This window comes from Pygocentrus nattereri, chromosome 12, assembly GCF_015220715.1.
Source record: "Pygocentrus nattereri isolate fPygNat1 chromosome 12, fPygNat1.pri, whole genome shotgun sequence".
NCBI lineage: Eukaryota > Metazoa > Chordata > Actinopteri > Characiformes > Serrasalmidae > Pygocentrus > Pygocentrus nattereri.
In genome coordinates, this window is record NC_051222.1 from 34859623 (window position 1) to 34887251 (window position 27629).

A 27629-nucleotide genomic window follows, 5' to 3' on the forward strand; every position below is an offset into this window, starting at 1 on the left:
TAGACAAAAATCTGAAACATACAAATTCACAAGGCTTCTTATTATGACAAACCAAAATTTTGGCAATGAAAATAAAAATAAAATTTCCATATACTGGAAAAATCAAAACTAAACAAAAAAAAGAACCACACCTCATTATTAATTAAGTATACAAACTCAAATTTTTATTTGTGACTGGACATAATATTAGGGCAGAGACACAAACACTGATAATTTAACCATCAATGGATAGAAATCTACTATAACTGCAAGGACTAAAACTGAAACCAATAATAATATTAAAAACTAAAACTACAATTTCTCCTTGACTACTACATGCACTAAACAGATTTTTTGCAGAATTCAACACTGACAACCTATAAATAAATAAATAAATAAATAAATAAAAACAATTGTATATTGACCTGCTTTGATTAAAACTTATTAGAGATTCAGCAAACTCACTTCAATGTGTTTCATGGTAAAGTTGACTGGTGTGGTGAGCGTTTTGTTTGTAGTTCTGGGCAGCGTGGCTGATATCACAGTGGACATCATGGTTTTCATTGTGTTGTTGGTTGGGTTGAACAGGTTGGGTTTTAGCACACTTGACAAGTTAGTGTAGCTCATGAAGGCCACAGCTGCTGATCCTGAAGCACAACAACAAAAATCTATTGAAAAAACAGCATCTAATTGTACAGGATTCAGAGGGAAAGAACAGGAATCCCTCAGTTTTTTTCTAATAATTATTTTAAAATATTCTATTAAAAATCTGCAATCCTTAATGCATAGTATGCAATAAAGAAGTCTGTAAAGATCCCAGCTTTTGGCAACATCTGGAGTGATGTAGCTCCATTCAATACACTTGAGAAGAGTTGCAATGGTGTTTTGTAATCCAAACTAATCAATATCAATTCAATATTAATACCTGACCTCACTAATGCTTTTGTAGCTGAATGCAATCAAATCATTGCAATAAAGTGTCAGTATCTAGAAGAGTAGAGTTACTGTTATTGCAGTAAAGGGGAACAGGGGTTTACAAGATGAGAAAATGCAAAAATTGTTCACACCTCTCTGGAACTACCACTTTATTGGTTTGTAGTAACAGAAGACTTAAAGCTTATTTCATTGCAACTCATGGCTTGTATTTATCTTTAGAACTGACTATGGATTGAATACACTAGCCCCAACACTGTCAGCTGGCGAATGCAAACATTCAAAGATTGCTACAATACCATTGTTATTGTTTGAAATCTGGATAAAGTCGATATCCATCTGAGCATTATTTACGCTGAGCTGAATGGTTTTTGTCAAGAAGGCTTTTGCAGCTGCAACGTCTGGAAGTTGAAAGATACAAAATTAGTTCAAGTCAAAGTTTATTTATATAGTGCTTTTTACAACATGTGTGTCACAAAGCAGCTTTACAGGAAAATCCAGGTCAGAGCCCCCATGAGTGTTGACAATGGCAAAGAAAAACTCCATAAGAGCAAGAAGAGGAAACCTTAAGAGGAACCAAGACTCAAAAGTAGGACACATCCTCTTCTGGTTGACAACATTAAAAAGCGTATTAAATGTTAAGTCAAATAAAAATCTATTTAAAATGCCATGCTGCTACTGTTTTGAATGTTAAATTAAATAAAGTTTTTTTTTAAAACTGTTCAAACAATTAATTTTTTTAAAATGAGTTTTTGTCCTAATACTTTTGATGCAGGGATGGAAATCTTGAGAATTTATGGCTTAAACTTAAATAATTTTATAGATTTTTTGTCAAAACTAGGCAGATGTTTAATCGTATAACATCCTTTGTAGGTACATGTACACAGTACAGTAAATGTACAACAAGTTCAGATACTGATATAGTAAGAGTACAAACATTTAAAGATTGCTACAATACCATTTTTATTCTTTGAATTCTGAAAATTGTTGACATCCTTCTGAGTAGTGCTTATTTTGGACTGAGGAATGTCTTTCATGGGGAGTGTTTGACCAACTGCAAAGACTTGAACATCTGAAGGGAAAAATTTAAAAATTAATTTCAACACTAGTGTATTGAATGTTAAATTAAATAAAGAGGATTTCTTTCTGAGTTTTCTAAGCTGTACGTTTTTAAACTGTGATATGTTAAAACCTTTGGTATGTTTTGAAATGACACTTTGATGCAGGGGTGGAAACTTTGTGAGTGAATTAATGGCAGTAAAGCTGTATGGTTCTTTTTTATCAAAACTATGTACATATAATAATCTTTAAAATTGTTTATTTTTAGATCTGTTCTGATACTGATATAGTGAACACTTCTTATACTATGAAATTACTTTCAAAATGTGTTGGACAGTTTTAATTAATGCACCAAAGATATTGACAAAGCACATGAAACTTCTACAGATATACTATTTGAAAATAATTTTACCTAAGCCAATGACAGAGATGCTGAAAGCTGAGTAGTTGTCTATTCCAGGGTTCACTAGTGTAGACACCCATGTCTCAGTCCTGTTTATAACTTCATTCCCAAAGGCTACATGCTGATCTGAATTTATTGTTTGATTGTTCATAGCCTGGTTAAGTGCCAACTCTACAATCTGATTAAACAAACAGAGACAGAATTACATACATTAGCATGCATAAATTGATGTACATACTAATCATACATGCCTGTGTTCTCATACCAGTATTTCTTTACAGTTACTCCTTTATTACAGTACTTACGTTTTGTGGAAGCACTAGATTAATGCTATTCTTGATTTGGTCAAATAGAGTGTCTGCACAATTTTGTGTGAAATTTTCCTAAAACAAAAAGTCAGTTAAAAAAACAGAATAGCTACAGTTAATTATTACCAATCTTCATCATTCAACAAACATCAAATATAATACTTATTATAACTTACAACTAATTAAATTGTAACAAACCTTGCATTCATCAGACAAAGTGAAATTCTGATCTGAAAGAGAAAAAGAGAATGCACTTTCATGCAAAAATATAAGTATATAATCTTCACTTCACCTGTGAAAATAAAAATCTAGTTAAAGGACTTAGTCAACATTTGAGGTGGTAGGATAAGTAGCAGTAGATCTGAGACAGATTTTACTCTAATCGTCCTCGAATGTGTTTATGATGATGTATATTCAACAATCATTTACCACAATTACACCATGTGTCAGTGGAATGACCTTCCCTCTTTTTCCTATAAGAATGATAATGGTGATAAAATTTCAGGTGATCATTACAGATGAACTAAGCAACTTTAAATTAAACTTTTTTAAGTTATTCAACATTTTGACTAATTCTAAATGTATGGATAAACCACAGTGTCAAAAGTACAGACTGCCTCCAAAGAAATGTAGTTCCAACAAAAATAGTATTAGTGGTCACTTTAATTTCTTTACAATAACACAAAATAAGGTGATGTTAGACACAACCAACAAGATCTGTTATTATCAGCTTGGAAATAAAATGAGATATGTTCAAATATTTATGAACTATGATTTGCAGTTGTTCATAGTTCATTGCAGTTGAAATGACTACTGTTAATGCGAAGATCACATCTGACTTATAATGCCTACATGTCTGATAAATGCTAGTCACTTTCTAGAAAATCAGAGTCTAAATCTTAATAAAAACCAGTACCTGCACAGTAACCTGCGTAGTAGAAGGATGGCTTGACAAACTCATAGACGTAGTAGTTTCCTGGACATGCTTTGACTTTAATTGGGGTGGATCTGTAGTAACAGCAGTCACTTCCATCACTTCCACAGACCAGGCGGGTGACTATTCCATCCTTTATCTGAGGGTGAGATCCATTCAGCCACAGAGCGACATCAGTACCACATCTGGATTCATTAACACAGCTCTCTGGCATACGGACACTCATCCCATTATACAGCAGACGATACCAGCCATTCCAGTTTGAGAATCTATCAGAGTTGTCCCCTCCAATCTCATGAATGCCTCTCCAGGGGTCATCCAGAGATGTGTAGTTAATGCAGGGATCATAACTGGGAGTGTCTGACACAGCTGTCATGACAACACAGGATAAAATCAAAATATTACATTAATTGCAGTTTATTTATTTATTCATTCAAAATGTGTTGCTAGAGTCTTCAACATGCTACATAAAATGTGTGACATATCTCACGAGCTGTAAACAATGAGGATGATATCCTATTCTGCTGAAAACTTTGGATGTACCCAGAGAAACATTGATAGTCACTTTACAACCGCATGCTTTTGTTGAAGTGACTGTTATGTGCCAGAGATACAGCTCATATACACCTTGCTGTCTTTCCTTCTGTGTTTCATTCTTCTTTATTTCCTTCTCTTGAGCTGTCGAAGACCCATTTTAATTAGTGGGTATGACTTCATCCTTCTCTACCCAGTCCTCTATATTCAGTTCCTTTTTTTAAACACTACTTAAAATCATCTCTATATTTGCGCAGTAGAAGGGACACTTTTCCTGCCTGAGCCTGCCACCTCTTCCCCTTTGGCCTTGTTTCCTACTGTCTGTTGTTTCTGTGGTTAATTTTTATCCACTTATGTCAAGCAGTTTGTACAGCTACACTGTTAAAACTAACACCCTCACCTGTGTAATCCAAAAGGAAAAAATGGGTAGGAACATATATTCATGTATCATATTCATATATAAGACAAAGTATGTTGCAATTTGGTTTTGATTTCAGGTTAGTGTCATAGTTTGTTCCATGACTAAACAAATATCTTTCTTTTGACTCCATTTACCAATAATGAACAAAGGCAAAGTAAGGTTTAACAAAGTAAAGATTGTTTTTGAGTTATAACCTCCTGGCTGTTCATGCCTATAGATTGACAATGAGCTATGGAAAAACTGGGGGACTTGGAACACCTTCTCTCCATTGCAGTTCCAGTGCATGGAAGAACAAGATCCAAATTAGTATCTAAATAAATACACAATTTAAATAAATAGCTTTGCAACAGTGAAGACACTACATTTAAATACGTTGTCATGCTTGACAGTGCAAATTCTGGCATTTTTATAGTATTTATAATATTTAACCTAGATGCAACTGGTATACTGTCATCAGATTAAAATAGCTCAAGATTAGCACCAAAGTTGAACACATTTCAATATTGCAATATTTTTGGATATGGCCCCCTGTACTGCATAGACAATACTAGGCTGTTCATTCATTTACCTGGTTTAAGTTATAGTAGTGATTCTTATCTTGACGCAATTCCACCAAAAATAATGCCAAACACTCTGATAGTAGTTTTCTTGGTAAACATTTTCAACTATAGTCAAAATAGCTCAAAACTGTCATGTTTAGCTAAAATGTTATAACCTTGATGAATGAATGAATAGTCAACTCTTAGAGAAGATCATAGAACCATCTCTCATACCTCTCGTCCCTCAGGAAGAGGAGGCGGGACTGGCCTATTGATTGCAAATGGCTTGAAACACACGCCACTGCTACCAACAAATACGTACACCTCTATTGACATATCCGCATGGATGAAGGAACACCACCTTCAACTAAACCTGTCCAAGTCTGAACTTCTGGTTATACCAGCTAAACGATCCATTCAACACAACTTCACCATAACCATCGACTCACTCTCACTCTCCCCGACAAAGGTTGCTAGGAACCTGGGGGTTATGGTAGATGACCAACTCTCCTTTACGCACCATGTTGCCTCGGTGGCTCGGTCCTGCCGCTTTGCGCTGTACAACATCAGACAGTTACGGCCGTTTCTAACACAACAAGCCACCCAACTCTTGGTACAAGCAGTGGTCATCTCACGCCTCGACTACTGCAATGCCATACTAACGGGCCTCCCGGCCTGTGTTGTAAAACCACTGAAGATGGTTCAGAACGCTGCAGCACGTCTGGTCTTTAACCAACCAAAACGGGCGCATGTCACCCCACTGCTCATTGAGCTCCACTGGTTACCGGTTGCTGCTCGTATCAAATTTAAAACTCTTACAATTGCCTACAAGGTGTTAACAGAGCAGGCTCCTTCCTACCTGCACTCGCTCCTAAAGGCTTACAGCACCACCCATCAGCTGCGATCCTCCAATGAATGTCGCTTAGCTTTGCCAAACATTCACACAAAGCAATCGAGACTGTTCTCATACTTGATTCCCCAATGCTGGAACAAGCTACCTTCCGCTGTCAGAGCAGCGGCGTCCCTCGCTATTTTTAAGAAACTCCTGAAGACGGAGCTCTTCAGGGAGCACTTACTCTGATCGCCTCTTGCAATCTAACCACTACCAACCTCATCTCCTTCTTGCCCTCCTTCCCTTCTCTACCCCACTATTACCCCTTGGCCTCCTTTAAGGCCTGACTATGTTTGTTCTATGTACCACATTATTTGTAAGTCGCTTTGGATAAAAGCGTCTGCTAAATGTAAATGTAATGTAATGTAATGTAATGTAATCTCTACAACCAAGCTGGTTTTAAATGAACTTGACATGGCCTTATGCAAGAAAGAGCATTGAGTTACCATTTTATTGACTTAACAAAACCACACTTCTTTGGGGATGCTTACAAATGATTAGCTTTAACAGTAAAGCAATGCAATAGGCTCAACATTAATTCTCAGACAGAAAACAGTGATTAGCCTTGGGTAATCATAAATCAGATTTAACTCATATAACCAAAGGAGTCGCACAAGGCTCAATCCTAGGTCCATTTTTATTTAAAATATAGGTATGATCTAGACTCAGACTGCAAAGTGCACTTGTATACAGATGGCATGATTTAAGAGAAAAACTCCAGTGCTCATTATTTTTTTTACAGATTTGCTCTATTAGTTTAAAATGACAAGATGACTTGCCAAGTTTATGCTGTTTTTCAAATCTTCAAATAATTATTTTAATACTGTGGCTCTTACTGCTTTGACAGGATCCTGCAATGAGCAAGTCACAAAGTGAGTATAAATAACTTTTTTCTAGATGATTAGCTCGCATTTAAATCTCATATTAATAAATTACTCAGTAAGTGCAGACAGAAGCTTGGTTTGCTGTTGTCACTCAATCATTTTAACCTTGTCTCTAACAACCTTCAGATAGCCTTTGATTATTTTAGTTTACTTTAACGTTTTCTTTCTCATTTTAATTAACTGATTTCATCAATTTATTTTATTTAATTTAATCTGTTATTTTACTGTTTTTGATTTTTTTTATTACTTTTTAGTCTTTTACTTGACTGTTTTAACTTTCCTATCTGTTTATGTTGAACTTTTATTAATTGCTTAATAATGTTGTTTTTTTTTTCTGAATTAAATCTTAATTTACATATTTTTGTTTGTCTTTACAAAATGCAAATAATGTTTTACAATTAATTTTTTATTAGTGGAATTTAAAATAAACCATGAACCAGTAATTATTTGTCATGAATAATGCAGTAAGACTCATTATGAATGAATGAACATGAGAAGGAATTTTTTGTTCATGCGGAAGTTAACATCAGACAAAGTAAATTCACAGTACAAAATTTTACTTTCTACATATGTAAACTGAATTCCTGAGGTGAAAAAAATAGGAGATTAAAATTAAGTTAAAAGGGCATACGATAGTAATTAGAATTATAGCACATGAATTTTATTTTTAATTGTAAAAAAAACACAAATTAAGCTCTGATTCAATTTAGTAAAAAAAATATGTAATTATAAGGAATTGAAAAAAATGCTTGAATCCCTACCAGTGGGAAATTAATTCCTATATGCTTAAATATAATTTCTCCAAATAAATGTTTAATTTCAAGATGCTATAATCATGTAGTTTTTTTGTAAAATCTATACATTTTCTGATACAGCATCCATCCAGAGCCTCACTTGGAGTGGGTCTTTAAAATGCTGGACTTGTGAATTTTGATTGGTTCTTGCTAAGGACACTGATGAAAATACTGAAGCATTAAAAAGACAGCCAGTAATCATAGCCATGGAGATTTTTCTCCATGGCTACTAACTACTGACTACTAACTACTTTTTACTGTGCAACAAATCTGTGGCAAAACAAGTTTTCCACAGAAATATATTAATCTGGCCCAATAAAGGAAACTGGAGACTTTACCTGCACAGTATGTGGGCACTGGAATTGATACAGCTGGCTTGACGAGTCTGTAGACGTAGTAATCTCCTGGACAGGCTTTGACCTGGATTGGGTTTGATTTGTAGGAATTACATTGACTGAGATCTTCCACAGAGTGATGGTATCCATAAATGTCTCGGGTGATGATGTCGTCCTGTAGTCGAGGATGAGATCCACCAAGGAAAAGTGCAGTGTAACCACCACAGGACATAGAACTCCAACACCAATCATATTCAGGAATCTGAGCACTTTTTCCCTGAAGATACAGACGATACCAGCCACTCCATTCAACAAGAGTGTCATCAAAATAACTGAAGTCGAAACTGAAGTACCAACTGGAGTCCAAACTGTTTAATTTTCTCCAGTCATTATCAAGAACACTGTAGACACTGCAGGGGTCAGACGTGATGTTTTTTGGAGTATCTGCTGTGGAAACAGAGTCATTAGAATTGAACGAATATGTCTGAGAAATGCTTTCTACATGCCCAGAACAGGACTGCAGATCAACATGCAAATACTGTCAAAACATGTTATAATAAAAAGCTTAAGCTCCAGTGTTTGTTTTGCTGCAGCAAGTTTTGTTTGTTTTAATGACGGCTTAAGCTGACATGTTGACATATTAAGTGCTTATGTTGGTTCTCGCAACCTGACATAAGATGTTTTATGTAATAAATGACATTGTACTGACATAATATGAATAAACATTGAACATATTTACAGCACTAAACACAATTAAAACACTATACATAACTGTTTAGGTCAGCATTCTTAAGATGACATTGTATTAATATCAGATGAAATATGCCTGGAAACCACCCCCTCTTCACCCAATGGCATGGATAAGATGATTGATGCAATTATGTATAGTGTTTTCAATGTTTACAATGTCATTTATTTCATAAAACATCTTATGTCAGGTTGCGAGAACCGACATAAGCACTTAATAAATGTTCAAGGAGTGCTTCATTAACACATTATTCAGTGCTTATGTTTTTTTTTTTCTATTTTTAACCACAACAGAATGAAGCTCAAGCTAATCTGCATCTCCTGCTGCAAATGTCAAAGCTGCACTGATATTTATACTGACTGTTATTTTACAATTATCTTGTATTGCTGCATTTACCAGAAACAAATGAACATAAGAAGCTGACAGCTGTTGAGCTGGTCTGCACTTTCTGGTAGAAAGTGACTTGAATTGTCTTGTATTTCACATAAAACCCCCTTTCCAAAAAATCTGGAATGCTTTGAAGAATGTGAATAAAAATAAAATGCAATGATCTGCAAATCATGTAAACTATATTATTAAAGGAAAATATTACAAAGATAACAAATCAAATGTTAAACTGAGAAATGTTATTGTTTTTTGAAAAATATTTTTGAATTTTGAATTTGATGCCAACAACATGTGCCAAAAAAGTTGGGACGGGGGCATGTTATCCCATGTGTTTCAACACTGTGAGCGATTGGGAACTGAGGAGTCACTGTTGTAGTTTTGAAAGTGAAACCTTCTCCCATTCTTATTTGATACAGGATTTCAGATGCTCAGCATTTCAAGGTCCCTTTTGTCATATTTTCATTTCATAACCCTCTAAATGTTTTCAGTAGATAACAGCTCAGAACTGCAGGAAGGCCATTTTAGCAGCGATCAACTGTTTTCATACAGTGTTTTTCAGAAGTGTTTCTGAGCCCATGCAGTGATTTCAATTACAGAATCATGTCTGTTTTTAATGCAGTGCTGCCTGAGGGCCCAAAGATCACAGCCAGCAAATACTGGTTTTACTTTACATACAGAGATTTTTCCAGATTCTCTTAATCTTTTAAATTCCTGTGCTATTTTAAGTTGAGAATCATTATTCTTGAATTGTTGCTCTTTTTGCTCATCTGCTTTTAGTCACAGCGCCGGTGAGCTGGAATTCACTACAGGAAACACTAAAACTCAGCTCACATTCCGCCTCTCTGGGATGCTTTTTTTTATACCCACTCATGTTACTGACCTGTTGCCAATCAACCACCAGGTGTTTTTTTTTAGCATTAGACAACTTTATCAGCCTTTTATTGCCTCATCCCAATTTTTTTGGAATGTGTTGCTGGCATCAAATTAAAAAATGGTAAATATTTTTCAAAAAACCTTCAAATTTATCAGGTTTTATTTACGTTTTGCACTCCATCCCAACTTTTTTGAAAATGAGGTTGTACATCCTTTCAACCAAGTCTGCCCCACCCTGGAAGCTGACCTGGAAGCTGACCTGGAAGCTGACAAATCCTTCATTAGGATTATGTCAGTGTTCATTTGCATGAACTGGAGGAAGAAATACAGACATAAATAAAAGGAGAAATAAATAAAAGCAGAAATAAATAATAGACTTATTTATTTGTTTCATTATTACTGCTGAAATGTACATTCACTTCCACAATTGTTGGTGCCTCATGGTAAAGATTAGCTAAAAGAATTATACGAAAGCCACCTTTTGGTGAATTTGCTTAATCTCACTGAAAATAGTCCAACCTTTTAAGTTTTTTGACTTGAAAAAAAAAATACTTAAAAAGACAATTATTCTTAACAAAATCGCTCAATTAGTGGCACCTCTAGAAATTCATAGAAACAAGATGTAATTGAAGCTTTGCTTCTATTTATATTTGACTTTTTTTAAGTTGACCAGAGTGTATAGAAACATTCAAACAGCTATCATTGACGGCCTGTCACATTCGGGCAGAAATTTGACACGGGGCAAATTTCCTTACCCATTTTTCAGCCTGGGAAAAACAAAAGAACATGCAATACAAATAAGGGAAAAGTGTGTTGATTTGCATAATTTAGGTAATGACTGTGAAAAAATAGCTACTTGCTTCAAAATGCCCAAGTCTACAGTTCAGGATCATAATTAACAATTTCCAATCAGCTGGTACCGTGACAAACTTGCCTGGATGATGAACTTAAGTTTTTCTGACTCTTATTTATTATGTACTTCTGCTTTCTCAATTATTCATTTATTTAAATATTTTGTTATATGGTATTTAGTGATGGATAACTGCAGATGGTTGACTCATCTGACGGGAGAGTACATCTGAGCTCCTATTGGAACTATTTGAAACAATTCAGATTTTGTTTACTCTTATTTCTCCATTAAATAATTTAGTCCACACTGGAGATTCTTTTAGGTTTTGGTAATAGGTTTTAGATTAGTATTCACATTTTTAACATAATAATAACAGCAACAGAAAAATGCAAAGCATATTAACGTTTGATCCCTGTAGAGGATGTGTTACCTTGTATACACTTGGAAAATCAATTGTAAGTGAGCCGGGACTGTAGTTTGAATGTTGTCATATTTTGATAATGCATTGTAAAAGCAACAAAGGACATTGAGTGTGTTTATTTGCATTTATCAATTCAGTAACTGTCATTAATTCATTTGACATGCACTTGTGTATTCAGATAATGGGTAAATAATAATCGTATTATTGGTGTGCATGTAAAGGCCCTCAAAGTGAAGTCATTAAGCCACTGTATTTAACGGAATAAATTAATTAAGATTAAGAGACCCTTATTAGTCCCACCACAGGGAAATTTCACCTCCACATTTAGCCCATCCGTGAAGTGAAACACCACATACACTCTAGTGAGCACACACACACTAGGGGGCAGTGACCACACTTGCCCGGAGCGGTGGGCAGCCCTATCCACGGCGCCCAGGGAGCAGTTGGGGGTTAGGTGTCTTGCTCAAGGACACCTCAGTCATGGACTGTCGGCTCTGGGGATCAAACCTTCCAGTCACGAGGCTGATTCCCTAACCTCCAGCCCATGACTGCCCTGCATAGGTTTTTAGTTTGGCTGTTCCACATCAGTTTACATTGCATTCAGTAGTTCTTTGTTACTGGGAAGGGTATGGGAAGTTGCTTTCACTTGGTGGGGTCAGGATGCATAAAATTTAGTGATAACACATTAAAGGAAGCAGTCTGATGTCCCTAAATGTTCCTAAAATGTGTATTCCCACTACTAGTGGACAGACTGACCAACAGATGTGTTGTAAGAATTGGCATAGTACTGTACAAAAGTGGTTTTACAATCATGTAGTGTATCATAAGCAGAAAAGGTTAGTCAGTAGTCTCTATGTTGGCAAAAAATTGTTCACATATATAGGAATAAAATATTGAAGTTCATTGGAAACCTACTAATGTTCATTCCAGATACTGAAGCACTGGTTGCAGTCATTGGCGCGATGGTTGGAGTGATGGTGTTTACGTCTGATGAAAGAACACATTCAACTTATTTAAACAAACATGAAAGCTGAATAATTATTAAATGATGTTAAAACAGATAAGACAAACCTGATAAAACTAACAGAGTACCTGCACAGTAAGCTGTATAGAAGAAGTCTGGCTTGCCAAACTCGTAGACATAATAACTCCCAGGACATGCTTTGACCCGAATTGGGGTGAAACTGATGAAACAGCAGGCCCATCCTAAACTCACACAAACTCCACGAGTGACGATTCCATCCTTCATCTCAGGGTGAGATCCATTCAGCCACAGAGGGAAATCAGTACCACATCTGGACGGATTAACACAGCTCTCTGGCATACGGGCACTCATCCCATTATACAGCAGCCGATACCATCCATTCCAGTTGAAGTATCTGTCCCAGATCCTTAAACCTACAGTTGCATTAGTGGCTCTCCAGGGTTGATCCAGAGCAGTGTAGTTGTTGCAGGGATCATAGAAAGTAGTTGTTACTGAAACCAATAAACCACAAATCAACAGTAAGCAAAGTCATAGTTTTTCCATACCATGGTTTCAGTGCTGCTGAGCTAAAAAGATCATTATTTCTCAAGAATTATTTAGAGTAGGAGTTGCACAGACTAGTCAACTTGTCTGCTCTGCTGCAGATGAGACTTTAAGCATCATGTCCCTGATCACATGATTATGACTAACAATTTAATGCTATGAGATGTAATTCCTACAATTAAAAATTAGAATTCTTCTAGTATCAGAAGCATTTTCTGCTAAAGATTTTTGATTAAAAACTGTATTTCTGAAACAATTGACTAAATATGCAGCACTTTTTCCCTTAAAATCCCTAGCTAAGCTCCGTTTGTAAGAATTCTGGTTTTCTTTGTTTTAATTTTTTTTTTTCCATTTGTTATCACATAACCTGTCCAGGGTGTATCCTGCCTTCTGCCTGAAGACAGCTGAGATAGGCTCCAGCACCCCTGAAGGAGGAGCGGCTTAGATAATGTGTGTGTGTGTGTGTGTGTGTGTGCTATCACATAATTATATGTATCTGGTCCAATATAGGAAACTGCAGACCTTACCTGCACAGTATGTGGGCACTGGAATTGATACAGCTGGCTTGACGAGTCTGTAGACGTAGTAATCTCCTGGACAGGCTTTGACCTGGATTGGGTTTGATTTGTAGGAATTACATTGACTGAGATCTTCCACAGAGTGATGGTATCCATAAATGTCTCGGGTGATGATATCGTCCTGTAGTCGAGGATGAGATCCACCAAGGAAAAATGCAGTGTAACCACCACAGGACATAAAACTCCAACACCAATCATATTCAGGAATCTGAGCACTTTTTCCCTGAAGATACAGACGATACCAGCCGCTCCATTCAACAAGAGTGTCATCAAAATAACTGAAGTCCAAATCGAAGAACCAACTAGAGTGCAATTTTCTCCAGTCATTATCAAGAACACTGTAAACACTGCAGGGGTCAGACGTGTTGTTTTTTGGAGTATCTGCTGTGGAAACAGGGTCATTAGAATTGAATGTATATCTATGTGGAATTCTTACTACATGCTCACACTGTAAAAATCACTGCACAGCGAACAAATACTTCTGAAAGTCTGAGTAACTTAATCTGAAAAAAATCTAATTATCTCAAAACATTATTGTTCAGATAGTAACTCAGTCATTATAAGATTATTATATTTTGGCATATTTCGAGTTAAGAAAACTTTATTTAAATGTATTGTTTTCACTTTTTTATTTCACTTGACTTTAATGCAAATACATACAGGCCAGTAATGGGTAGTTTTTAAATACTGTTGAAAATTTAGTGCGGCTTAACATAACAGACAGCATGAATGTTAATTTTTAAATGATTTGGAATTCAGTATTTTTTTCATAACTTTATTTTAATGATTGAATAATCTTGTAGGATTTTAGTTTAGACTCTCACCTTGATAAATGTTTGGTCGGTGCAACCTACTTAAGTAAACTTGCATCATTCCTATTGGCTCTTATTATCATATATTTACATATAGAGCATGTCTCCTCACCATCTGTGTGTTGTTATTCTCCCTAGATGTCCCTCCCTTCTGTCAACTAGACTTATAACCTCAAGGTCATGCCAGTCGTTATTGATCAAAAGTCAATGTTAAGAGAGTTCCTCTCTGCTGAGGGCAGTTCTGTTGTGGCTACATAAAACCCCAATTCCAATGAAGTTGATATCTGGCTTTCACTTTGCATCGCAGAGTTTTAACTTGCACTTGTAGATGGAGCGACGAACTGTGTTCACTGACAGTGGTTTTCTGAAGTGTTCCTGAGCCCATGTGGGAATATCCATTACAGAATGATGCTGGTTTTAATGCAGTGCCACCTGAGGGATCGAAGGTCACGGGCATTCAGTGTTGGTTTTCTGCCTTGCTGCTTACTTGCAGAGATTTCTCCAGATTCTCTGAATCTTTTGATGATATTATGGACTGTAGATGATGAAACCCCTAAATTCCTTACAACTGCACATTGAGAAACGTTGTTCTTAAACTGTTGGACTATTTGAATAATATAATAATATCTGAATAATCAGGACTGAAGCCCCAAAGATGCAGCCCTAACAGCACCAGCGCTGGGAAATATTAGAAATCTCAGGGTGTAAACATTGCATTTGTCTTTATGGTCTCCAAGCTGGGACTGACAATTCAAAATGTATAATAAACATGGCTATAAAGTGAAATTGATTTTTAGAAATATTTACAACCATGTTTATAATGTCATATGAATGCATTACAACATGTTATAAATGTATTTATAGAAGCTTACAAACATCACATTCATAAAAAGTGTTTACAAAATAAGAATATACATATAACTTTATGATGTTAGGTTTTCTTAATGTATTGTAATGTGTGTTCTTAGCGCCACTGTAAACTTTCATGTTGTAGCGCCTTATAAAAAAAACATGTTTTTTGTCTATCTGCATATATCTGTATCACAACAAATTCAGGTGCTCTCCCAGTTAATATATGTATACTCACTCCTGCCCAATAACCTGCATATGAAGTGTGAATTTGATAGAGTCTGTTTATTTTTAACTAACTGGTAATGCTAGTCTAGCTGGCTACTAGACTGTGCTAGACTGATATCTGTTAGTAACCAAAGCTAAATGGTTAGCAGCACAAAGACTGCTTTATGTTAGTCAATGGATAGCAATAATTAAACAGCTGCCTTATTTGGAAATAAAACTAATGGTAGCAATAACTTTAAGCTAGCTGTGCTAATACAAAAGGCAAAGAGCATTATAAGCGTTGCAATAATAAGAAAATAAGAAAGCTGTCAGAAGTCAAATGAATACAATGTGCTGCTGAAATGTATATTCCCACTATTAGTGGACTGAATGACCAGTGACAACGGAGGTGTATTCACCATTGGCCTAACACTGTACAAAATTTACAATCATGTTAAGATATCATTGAATACCTGAAATGGTTTATACCTGACATTGCAGTGCTGCTTGCAGTTGTTGGGGTGGTGGTTGGAGTAATGGTGTTCACATCTGATGGAAGAACATATTCAGCATTTTAAAACAAACATGAAAGCCTAATAATCGTAAAATAATTGTAAAAAGCACTCTTTAAAAGTACAGGATAAAACGGATAAGACACACAGAGTACCTGCACAGTAAGCTGCATAGTTGTAGTCTGGCCTGACAAACTCATAGACATAATAATTGCCTGCACATGCTTTGATTTGAATCCAGGTGGACGTAAAGCAACAGTTGGAATCTGAGGCTGAATTCGCACAGACCTCACGAGTGACTGGTCCATCCACTATCTGAGGATGATGACCATTCAGCCACAGAGTGAAATATGTACTGCATGTGAAATTATCATCACAGCTCTCTGGCATACGGATGTTCATCCCGTAATACAGCAGCCGATACCAGCCATTCCAGTTGAAGTTGCTGTCAGAGATCGACAGTTCTGCAGTTGCATTAGTGGCTCTCCAGGGTTGATCCAGAGCAGTGTAGTTATTGCACGGATCATTTAAATTAACTGTTACTATAAAAAAACAAACAAACAAACAAACAAAAAAACAAAACATACAGCAACAAAGAACAAAATAAACATAGTTTATCCAAATTTTTGTTTCAGGACTCTTGAGCTACACATGATCATCAATACTCAAACAGTATTTAGAGTAGGGGTTGCCCAGACAAATCGACTTATTGATGATTATGCTTTAAGCTTGATGTTGACAAGCCATTGATCGCATGACAATTACACTAACAACACAGACAACTCAGGGAAGACAACAGGTGTGCAGCCTGATGATTTTAGGATCTGTATTTCTGGTTTTCTGAAGGCTACAAAAAGAGTCATGTGTCATCAGAGAGGGGGCACAACACAATAACCTTGTGAGGTTTTAAGTTGGTTACTCTTATATTTGCCAAGTTATGGTGCTCCAAGCGTCTCGGCAAGGCTGCCTTGAGTTCAGATACAAATTAATGAGATTTTGGAGTCCATACCACTGGTTCAAAATCAAAAAGTGGAGTTGGAAAGGAAATATCATACTCGATCTGCGGAGTTTGGCCTCAACAAGGACTGGTAAAATTGATTTAAAGTTACTTGTTGCAAAGTATTCCCTTCTCCTCTGGGTTTATTCTTGACATCCTTAGCCATTAGTCAATGTCAACTCATGACATAACTGCCAACTTTAAAAAATCTAAGGTTGTGCAACCTCTAATATTTTTAAATGATGTTATGTACCATCATTGATTAAATGCCTCAATTAATGTTCAATGAGAAATTTTATTATTTTTGCCAATAACTAACTTTTGACTCATACATCTGATCAATTGTTGAAACTAATTGAAAAAAATCAAAATATGTTTACTGTTATTTCTCCATTAAAATATTTAGTCTACATAGTTAATTACTTTGCTATAGAGGGAACAAATACTATTAACTAATGCTAAAGCATTAATATCACATTATTCCTGTTAGTTACTCAGGTAATTCTTAAGAGTACATTTACTTACAAATACAACTAAAAGTGTACTGGGAAACCACTGTTCATTAGATTAAGACTTTTGCTTTCTCCTAGATTTCTTTGCATTCGCTGTCTTGCCTGAGGTGCTCATACTTGTGTGGGGATGGTGTCAGGACCAAAGAGCTCCCCGTCCTCTGCTCCAAAGTACCCGACAATGTGGAAAAACATTACTAATTAATTAAAGTTGAATCAAAGTTTTAGTTTTAATTTAATCAGTTCTCTAATGTAAAAAATAGGTAGGGAATTAAAAAGATGGAAAAAGCGTTCTTGCAAAAAAAAAGAAAAGAAAAGTGAAGAATCAATCTTGCAAAAATGACAAAGTCCGATGAATAACTTCAGCCGCAGGTTCGGTTCGAAAGGAGAGAAAAGGCCCTCTTTATTAGTCCCAATGTGACAAAATGGCACCGGAAAGCCAAAATGTACAGACACTTCAAAAACCATACATTTTATACCACTCTTGGGCGAGTTTATCACCCCTCCCGGGGGCGAGCTCATCACCCCTCCCGGGGGTGAGATCATTGCCCCACCTTTTTTGATGTATCCCGAAATCACCTTGTTTACCAATAGAACTGTTTTTTGTAGCTTTCTTAGGAACCCTTGTCTCCTAGGGATATTAACATATATATTTTTATATGCTTCCCTTATCCTGGCGCACTAGGTCATCTTGACCAAGTGTTGGGTGCTCTCCTCATTAATTTTGATTCATGGGCTAATTTCTGCCAGCTCTTATCTATTTCGTTCACTAGTGACTGGCTTGTTTTCGTTGAATGTGCAGCGTTTCTCAGGCTCCTAGGCCAGGTGCACTCACCATCAAAGATCTCCTTTCATAACCTACACTGTCTGCTCCTGGAGCGGAAAGCCCATATTTTGAAGTGACTGACTCTTATTTCATGCTCCAGATTTTGCTTCTTTTTGCTTATTGCTTTCCAGGCTGAAGGAATGAGTACAGTGTGCTTTGCTGTTTTGAATTCAAATACTAGTCAGAACTTTTTCAGCAAAGTGAAATCTGCATCTGTAGGAGACACAATGTTTAGAAGCACTAGAAGTAAGTGGTTGAGTGCTAAAGACACATCTCACAACCCCATCTGCTCTTACCCTTTTGGCAACCTGGAGCAGAAGTGGGGGAAGGGGGTGGGCTCACCTCAAAACAAACCTACTTTGACCAAAAGTACAGTGCTAGTGGCACACTGCTTTCCCCTTCCGAGTCGCCTGATGGTTTGCCAGAATCTTTTCAGAGCGGACTTAATCACTTTCCAAGGACTCACCAAACTCCTCCCACACCCAAGTTTTTGCCTTGGCGACGACTGAAGCCACAGATCGCTTGACCTGTCGATACCTGCCAGCTGCCTCTGGTGTCCCACAGGCCAACCATGCCTGGTAGGAAACCTTCTTCAGCTTGACGGAGTCTCTCACCTGGGGTGTCCACAATCGGGTTCGAGGATTACCACCCCGACAGGCACCAACTACATTGCTGCCACAGCTACAGTCAGCCGCTTCAACAATGGAGGAGCAGAACGTGGCCCATTCTGAGTCAATGTCCCTCACCTCCCCCGATATCTGGTCAAAGTACTGATGGAGGTGTGACTTGAAGATCAATCTGATAGGTTCTTCTACCAGACGTTCCCAGCAAACCCTCACTATACGTTTGGGTTTGCATGGTCTGACCAGCATCTTCCCCCACCACCTGATCCAACTCACCACCAGGTAGTGATCAGTTGACAGCTCAGCTCCTCTCTTTACCCAAGTGTCCAAAACACATGGCCGCAAGTCCGATGACACGACTACAAAGTCAATCATTGAACTGCGGCCTAGGGTGTCCTGGTGTCATGTGCACTTATGGACATCCTTTTGTTCAAACATGGTGTTTGTTATGGACAAACTGTGGTTTGCACAGAAGTCCAAAAACTGAACACCACTCGGGTTCAGATCAGAGAGGCCATTCCTCCTAATCACACCCCTCCAGGTCTCACTGTCATTGCCCACGTGAGCATTGAAGTACCCCAGTAGGACAATAGAGTCTCCAGGAGGAGCACTTTCATGCACCCTTCCCAAGGACTCTAGGAAGGCTGGGTACTCTGAACTGCTGTTTGGTGCATAAGCACAGACAGCAGTCAGGACCCGTTCCCCAAGCCAAAGGCGTAGGGAAGCTACCCTCTTGTCCACCAGAGAAAACCCCAACATACAGGCACCGAGTCGAGGGGCTATGAGAAAGCCCACACCTGCCTTCAGACACTGCCCGATCCGCAAAGCACCAAACCCCTACTACTGCCCCTTCCATCGGTGGTGGGTCGATGGGAGGTGGGGACTCATGTAGCTCCTTTGGGCTGGGCCCGGTCGGGCACCATGAGTAAATGCCCGGCCACCAGATGCTCGCTGGCAAGCCCCCTCCCCCAGGCCTGGCTCCAGGGTGGGCCCCCGGTAAGAGTACACAAGTACCCCGGCAGAGTACACAAGTCCTGTTTTGATTTTGTTTTCATAAGGGTAATTATGGATCACACTTTGTCTGGCCTGTCACCTAGGACGAGTTTGCCCTGGGAGACCCTACCAGGAGCTTTTGCTACAGACAACATAGCTCCTAGGATCATTCAAGCACACAAACCCCTCCACCATGATAAGGTGGTGATGCATGGAGGGGTACATGCTTATACGTTTATTTTACTTAAGTGCTTAAAGCCAGCAAACAGAAAAAAGAAGAGAATGACAAAGAAAATAGTTGGTCTTGAAGGGAGCAAGACAGCCAACATGTAACCATAAATAAAATACAAGTAAAGAAGCCTTTTATCAAACTTTATCGAAGTTCTGCAGATCTTAAATGTTAGTTGTGTGTCTTGTGCCTTCATTCTTTTTGTTTCATTTACTCAGTAAACTTAAAGTGTTGGCAGCTGCAATGTTAGACTATTGAAGAGCTGCATCTAGCTTTGTTTGTGTTCCAAATTGCATCAATTAACTTTGAAAGTTTAATTGGCAACAATACTTCGCTATGAACATAGTTTGAGAAGAGAAACAGAAGCAAACACATTGCTAACTGAAATCCATCTCAAGAGCCGGCTCCAGCCACTGCCTGCCCTCATCACCAATCAGAAAACATGCAATCATCACTGGAGAGGCTGCCTCGCATGACAGGAAGGCTGTCTTTCCAGTGCGGTCTGGTCCAAAGTGTCAGCCAAGGGCTCGCACCTTTAGCGGCCTCGCCTTTTGACCTGCAGACCTTCTCCAGCACATGTAAGCAGCGGCTTCTCTTCCTCAATAGAGCATGTGCATCACCACAGCTCTGAGACCTTCAAGACTTAGATTCACCCACAAGGCTTCTTCTTGTAATTCAGTCATTGTAATTTTGCTTTTTCTTGATTAAAACCTGGGCCAGATTTTACTAGCAATAGTATTGTTCTGCTCATTGCTCATTTTTTAATTTTATTTTCATTAAAATCATCTCAGTAATTGGTGTTCATATGAAAAAAATAGTCTTTAAAAGATTATTTTCCCTGAACCATGGGCAAGCCCTAACTTGAATTTAAAACATCCGTGTATTACAGTAAGTGGGAAGTTAGGGGCTTTAGAGGACTTGTCCTTGCTACACTCTTCTAGTTTTAAAGAAAAGTATCCTGCCACACATGTGAGAAAAGTGGCTATAAAGCTAGCTGAGCTAAAGATTAAAGCAGAGGAAAGTAAGTCTGCATTTTCATTTATAGTATATTTTTTGTCTGTACTAAGACGTTACCAAATACAGACACATATTTACAGCCAAGATGGTAAAACATCACTTCAATAAACTTGGTGTGAAATGTCGTGGCTTCCAAGGTGATTTAATTCTTGTTAAAATGGGACAAAATGGCTCTTTTTAACACATGTGTTTTGTAAATTTGGAGAAGACATTCAACCGCGTCCCTAAGGGGATCCTGTGGGGAGTGCCCCGGGAGTACGGGCTGAGGGGCTCGTTGTTATGGGCCATTCAGTCCCTGTACAAACAGAGCAGGAGCTTGGTTCATATAGTTGGCAGTAAATCGGATGGGTTTCCAGTCAGGGTTGGATGCTGTCCGTTGTCACTGATTCTGTTCATAACTTTTATGGACAGAATTTCTCAGAACAGACAAGCGGCGGAGGCTGTCTAGTATGGTGGCCTCAGGATTTCACATCTGCTTTTTGCGGATGATGTGGTTCTGTTGGCATCATCAGGCTGGGACCTCCAGCTCTCTCTGGACCAGTTTGCAGCTGAGTATTAAGCGGCTGGGATGAAAATCAGCACCTCTAAATCTGAGACTATGGTGCCCAGTTGGAAAAGGGTGGAAAGCTCTATCCAGGTTGCGAGTGAATTCTTGCCCCAAGTGGAGGAGTTTAAATATCTTTTTGTTCACGAGTGAAAGAAGTATAGAGCAAGATATTGACAGGCTGATTGGTGTAGCGTCTGCAGGAATGTGGACCCTATACTGGTCCGTCATGGTGAAGAGAGAACAGAGCCAGAAGGCGAAGCTGTCAATTTACCAGTCAATCTACATTCTGACTCTCACCTATGGTCAAGAGCTTTGGGTAGTGACCGAAAGAATGAGATTGCGGAATCAAGTGGCCGAAATGAGCTTTCTCCGCAGGGTTGCCGGGCTCTCCCTTAGAGATAGGGTGAAAAGATTGTCGTTTTGGGAGAGGCTCGGAGTAGAGCTGCTGCTCCTCTACGTTGAGAGCAGCCAGTTGAGGTGGTTCGGGCATCTGGCAAGGATGGCCTCTGGACGCCTCCCTAGGGAGGTGTTCCAGAAATGTCTGACGGGGAAGACCCAGGACATGTTGGAGGGATTATTTTTCTCGACTGTCTTGGGAACGCCTCGGTATCCCTCCGGAAGAACTGGAGGAGGTGGCAGGGGAGAGGGAAACCTGGGCCTCTTTGCTTAGGCTGCTGCCCCCACGACCCAGACCCGGATAAACGGTTGAGGATGGATGGATGGATGGATGGATGGATGGAAAGTAAGTCTGCATTTTCATTTATAGTATATTTTTTGTCTGTAGTAAGACGTTACCACATAGATACACATATTTACAGCCAAGATGGTAAAACATAACTTCAATAAACCAGGTGTGAAATTTGGCTTCCAAGGTGATTCAATTCTTGTTAAAATGCCACAAAATGACTCGGACCAAGCTGGTAAGCTAGTTAAAAAGTAAAAGCTAGAGAAATATTTACCTTAAATGTGACATAATCATGGCTGTTCATGTATCAGAAAATTTCTACCAGTTTTCCTGACGGCCCTCCTGCTCACATAAAATTCTGAACACTCAAATGCATCCTCCTCAAATTGTTTTTTTTACTTTTTTGGTCCATTTCTTAGTACTGTCCACTTTCTGTAATTCACCTATGAAAATAGCTACAATGATAAGCACTGCTGAAAGTAATGATTCATGGAACACAACCTGTAAAGTCAAAAAGCACCAGATTCATATAGTTGTAAATGTGCACAGATTAATCTCTATTCACGCTACAAGATTATTAGCTGTTTATAAACGGCAAACAGAGTGTACCACTTGAGGCGAACGATGCTGATTTAACCCCTGATTTAAGTTGGCTGTGATGCTTACGATTTGTCTGCGCAATTCAAACTGTACTAATTTAAGCCAATCCTCTTTAGTAAGTAGGTAGTAGGGAGGAAATTAATGACTTAAGGATTTACTTACTTGCATCTTCAGCACTGCTGTCTGTGATTGTAGTTAGTAGGACATCAGTGACCCCTGGTGGAAGGATAAAAAAGGTCCTAACACATCCAGCTGTGGAGTGTGGAGTTTACTGCATATTTACAGTACAAATTATAACTCTCCTGTGAAACTGGACCCATCCATTATGTGGCCATGTTTACAGTCGCTTAGGTTTGTGGTTCACCAGAGTATTTGAAATGAAATAATCTTTGTTACTATACAGTAGTCAGTATATTAAAACATATTAAGTACACTTAATTAAGGTTAGGGTTCTACTTTATTTGGACTCTCTCTCTCTCTCTCTCTCTCTCTCTCTATATATATATATATATATATATATATATATATATATATATATATATATTAGTATTAAACTATTGGTTGAAAACCAGCACATTCTCAAGTGTTATTGTCAAATACTTTAAGTTTTGGGTTGAGTTTAAGGTTTGGGCTAGTGTTACAAAAAAATTAAGGTGAATTGAATAGATATTTTGCTGAATGGAAGTTAATGCCATATCAGTGTGTACAGGGGGCTATTCAAATGACATATTTCCAGGATTAATGCACCAGGATTTTTTTGTTAAAGTAGAAACTAAGAAACAATGGTGCTCAAGCAAACCCTGCATAGGACACTTACTAAGGCATATTTTTGCCTAAAAGAAGTTTGCAATGATGTTTTCTTTAAAAATAATCATAACATAATACAATAATATCAAAAACAATAATCTGCTGAAGTACTTGAATCATATAGCTTGGCTCTTCCTGTACCATGCACTTTGTTTGAGTATTTCTGCTTTTATCAACTTTAAACCTTTTTAGAGCAAGGAAAATTCCTATTCCTGAGGGCTTTTCCATATACACTGTACATATTATTGCTTCAGCTTCTGTATAATAATAACCTTCAAGTCGTTTAGTTAACAAGTTCTGTGTTTTGTCCTTTCAAGGAAACTAACATGGAGATCTGCTGTCTATAAAACCTTGTGATCTAATTTGAAAAAGATAAAACAGACCCAAGATGTGTATTTTACACATGTAAAATATATGTATATATATATATATATAGCAGGAGCAGGAGCTTGGTTGGTATAGTTGGCAGTAAGTCGGATTGGTTTCCAGTCAGGGTTGGACTCCGCCAGGGCTGTCCGTTGTCACTGATTGTGTTCATAAGTTTTATGGACAGAATTTCTCAGAACAGACAAGCGGCGGAGGCTGTCTAGTATGGTGGCCTCAGGATTTCACATCTGCTTTTTGCGGATGATGTGGTTCTGTTGGCATCATCAGGCTGGGACCTCCAGCTCTCTCTGGACCAGTTTGCAGCTGAGTGTTAAGGAGCTGGGATGAAAATCAGCACCTCTAAATCTTAGACTATGGTGCCCAAGTTGGAAAAGGGTGGAATGCTCTATCCAGGTCACGAGTGAATTCTTGCCCCAAGTGGAGTTTAAATATATTGGGATTTTGTTCACAAGTGAAGGAAGTACAAAGCGAAAAGGTTGACAGGCGGATTGGTGTAGTGTCTGCAGGAATGTGGACCCTATACTGGTCCGTCATGGTGAAGAGAGAACAGAGCCAGAAGGCGAAGCTGTCAATTTACCAGTCAATCTACATTCTGACTCTCACCTATGGTCAAGAGCTTTGGGTAGTGACCGAAAGAATGAGATTGCGGAATCAAGTGGCCGAAATGAGCTTTCTCCGCAGGGTTGCCGGGCTCTCCCTTAGAGATAGGGTGAAAAGATTGTCGTTTTGGGAGAGGCTCAGAGTAGAGCTGCTGCTCCTCTACGTTGAGAGCAGCCAGTTGAGGTGGTTCGGGCATCTGGCAAGGATGGCCTCTGGACGCCTCCCTAGGGAGGTGTTCCAGAAATGTCTGACGGGGAAGACCCAGGACATGTTGGAGGGATTATTTTTCTCGACTGTCTTGGGAACGCCTCGGTATCCCTCCGGAAGAACTGGAGGAGGTGGCAGGGGAGAGGGAAACCTGGGCCTCTTTGCTTAGGCTGCTGCCCCCGCGACCCAGACCCGGATAAACGGTTGAGGATGGATGGATGGATGGATGGATGGAAAGTAAGTCTGCATTTTCATTTATAGTATATTTTTTGTCTGTAGTAAGACGTTACCACATAGATACACATATTTACAGCCAAGATGGTAAAACATAACTTCAATAAACCAGGTGTGAAATTTGGCTTCCAAGGTGATTCAATTCTTGTTAAAATGCCACAAAATGACTCGGACCAAGCTGGTAAGCTAGTTAAAAAGTAAAAGCTAGAGAAATATTTACCTTAAATGTGACATAATCATGGCTGTTCATGTATCAGAAAATTTCTACCAGTTTTCCTGACGGCCCTCCTGCTCACATAAAATTCTGAACACTCAAATGCATCCTCCTCAAATTGCTTTTTTTACTTTTTTGGTCCATTTCTTAGTACTGTCCACTTTCTGTAATTCACCTATGAAAATAGCTACAATGATAAGCACTGCTGAAAGTAATGATTCATGGAACACAACCTGTAAAGTCAAAAAGCACCAGATTCATATAGTTGAAACGGCAAACAGAGTGTACCACTTGATGAGAACGATGCTGATTTAACCCGATTTAAGTTGGCTGTGATGCTTACAATTTGTCTGCACAATTCAAACTGTACTGATTTAAGCCAATCCTCTTTAGTAAGCAGATAGTAGGGAGGAAATTAATGACTTAAGGATTTACTTACTTGCATCTTCAGCAGTGCTGTCTGTGATTGTAGTTAGTAGGATGGCAGTGACCCCTGGTGGAAGGATAAAAGAGGTCCTAACACATCCAGCTGTGGAGTGTGGAGTTCACTGCATATTTACAGTACAAATTATAACTCTCCTGTGAAACTGGACCCATCCATTATGCGGCCATATTTAGGTTTGTGGTTCGACTGAGTATTTGAAATGGTTAGGGTTCTACTTTATTTATACCGTCTCTCTCTCTCTCTCTCTCTCTCTCTCTCTATATATATATATATATATATATATATATATATATATATAGTCATATTAGTATCAAACTATCGGTTGAAAATCAACAAATTCTCAACAGTGTTACTATCAAATAGTTTAAGTTTTGGGTTGAGGTTAAGGTTAGGGCTAGAGTAAGGGGCAAGATTAGTGTTGGAGAAAATGAAGGTGATTTGATAGATGTTTGATAGATATGGATGGTGGATTGATAGATATTTTGCTGAATGGAAGTTAATGCCATATCAGTGTCTACAGGGGGCTATTCAAATGAAATATTTCCAGGATTAATGCACCAGGATTTTTTTATTAAAGTAAAAACAAAGAAACAATGGTGCACAAGCAAGTCCTGCATAGGACACTCAATAAGGCATATTTTTCCTTAAAGAAGTTTGTAATGATGTTTTCTTTAAATATAATCATTACATAATACAATAATAGTATAAAACAATAATCTGCTGAAGTACTTGAATCATCTAGCTTGGCTATTCCTGCACCATGCACTTTGTTTCAGTATTTCTGCTTTTATCAATTTTAAACCTTTTGAGAGCAAGGAAAATTCCTATTCCTGAGGGCTTTTCCATATACACTGTACATATTCTTGCTGCAGCTTCTGTATAATAATAACCTTCAAGTCGTTTAGTTAACAAGTTCTCTTTCCTCATTTCAAGGAAACTAACATGGAGATCTGCTGTCACAAAACCTTGTGATCTAATTTGAAAAAGATAAAACAGACCCAAGATGTGTATAATTAATATATGTATATATATATATATATATATATATATATATATATATATATATATATATATATATGATGGTGTGTAGTAAAGTAAATATATATATATATATATATATATATATATATATATATATATATATATATATATATATATATATATATATATATTTATATATACTCTCACCAGCCACTTTATTAGGTACATCACACTATCTCTACTAATAAATAAGGCTGGAAACAAATAATTGATTCATGAAAGAATCAGCTGGCATTTTAATAAAACTTTACAGATACATATGTAAGTAGATATTTTCACAAATATCTAAAACAGTTCTTTATGCTTTTACTCTTCTACTTTGCAATAATTTTAAAAATGTACTCACATGTTAAAAATCCTTTTGCTTTTCTGTTCATTTTGATAATCCTCTGGCGAGATATTCTTGTCTGCAGACCAACAGAATAGAAATGTGCCTTCTGGTTTGCAGAAGATGTTATGTTTGTTATTAAGTGTTACTAGTTTACATTTCTTTCGATAAACAAATATTGTGGTTTTGAAGATGTGTTGAGTACTTGCTGGTGTGGCGTGCCTTTAAAATGCTATGCTCTGTTTCCTCCTGGACCTTTCCCTTGTAACTTGTGGAAGACAAACTTGAGGTTTATGAATTACATTGAAATAATTTACATACAGCTTCCAGTACATTCATTTGCATATTTCCACATGCAAAGTCCCAATGGTCCACCTTTTCAAATAATTCCTAATGTAAAAATACAGTATCCCAAACTGGATGAAACAACTATTTGGGCTTCAATTATTTTCTTCTGTTTTTGATAATTTGTCACATTTAATTGATTCAGATAATCCAACTAAATCCAACTAATATAAGACAAGGACAACACAAGTAAACACAAAATGCTGATTTTAAAT

At 37.8% G+C, this 27629-nt stretch overlaps 2 protein-coding genes across 5 annotated transcripts in view; both read right to left on the reverse strand.

Moving 5' to 3' along the window:
• LOC108411224 (adhesion G protein-coupled receptor E3-like) overlaps positions 1-8416 on the reverse strand; it is a 21587-nt gene extending 13171 nt beyond the window's left edge. For 2 of the 4 annotated variants that reach the window (XM_017682692.2, XM_017682693.2), the window contains exons 1-8: positions 8019-8416; positions 3599-3985; positions 2881-2912; positions 2680-2757; positions 2384-2552; positions 1871-1984; positions 1212-1313; positions 445-626 (exon numbers count right to left, since the gene is read on the reverse strand). In XM_017682692.2, the coding sequence (XP_017538181.2) occupies positions 445-626; positions 1212-1313; positions 1871-1984; positions 2384-2552; positions 2680-2757; positions 2881-2912; positions 3599-3985; positions 8019-8247 (1293 nt within the window). In that variant the 5' untranslated portion in view covers positions 8248-8416. The remainder of the gene's footprint in view (positions 1-444; positions 627-1211; positions 1314-1870; positions 1985-2383; positions 2553-2679; positions 2758-2880; positions 2913-3598; positions 3986-8018) is intronic. The other 2 variants (XM_017682690.2, XM_017682691.2) reach the window with 2 other exon arrangements.
• LOC108411217 lies at positions 8270-27163 on the reverse strand. The gene is made up of 10 exons (XM_037543301.1): positions 27088-27163; positions 25695-25748; positions 22969-23022; positions 15936-16322; positions 15758-15817; positions 13350-13784; positions 12387-12770; positions 12210-12281; positions 8385-8462; positions 8270-8292 (listed from the first exon to the last, which is right to left on the reverse strand). Exons 1-10 carry the CDS (start codon positions 27116-27118, stop codon positions 8270-8272), a joined length of 1578 nt encoding a protein of 525 aa, XP_037399198.1. The 5' UTR covers positions 27119-27163.
• Positions 27164-27629: the final 466 nt, after the last annotated feature.

Coding starts and splice junctions, on each gene's coding strand:
- LOC108411217 (XM_037543301.1), bottom strand. CDS start 27,118: ATGAACAGAAAAGCAAAAGGATTTTTAACAT. Junction 13,785..15,757: donor AAGCAGCACTGCAATGTCAG/GTATAAACCATT, acceptor CTGTTTCCACAG/CAGATACTCCAAAAAACAAC. Junction 12,771..13,349: donor AGTGCCCACATACTGTGCAG/GTAAGGTCTGCA, acceptor TATTGGTTTCAG/TAACAACTACTTTCTATGAT.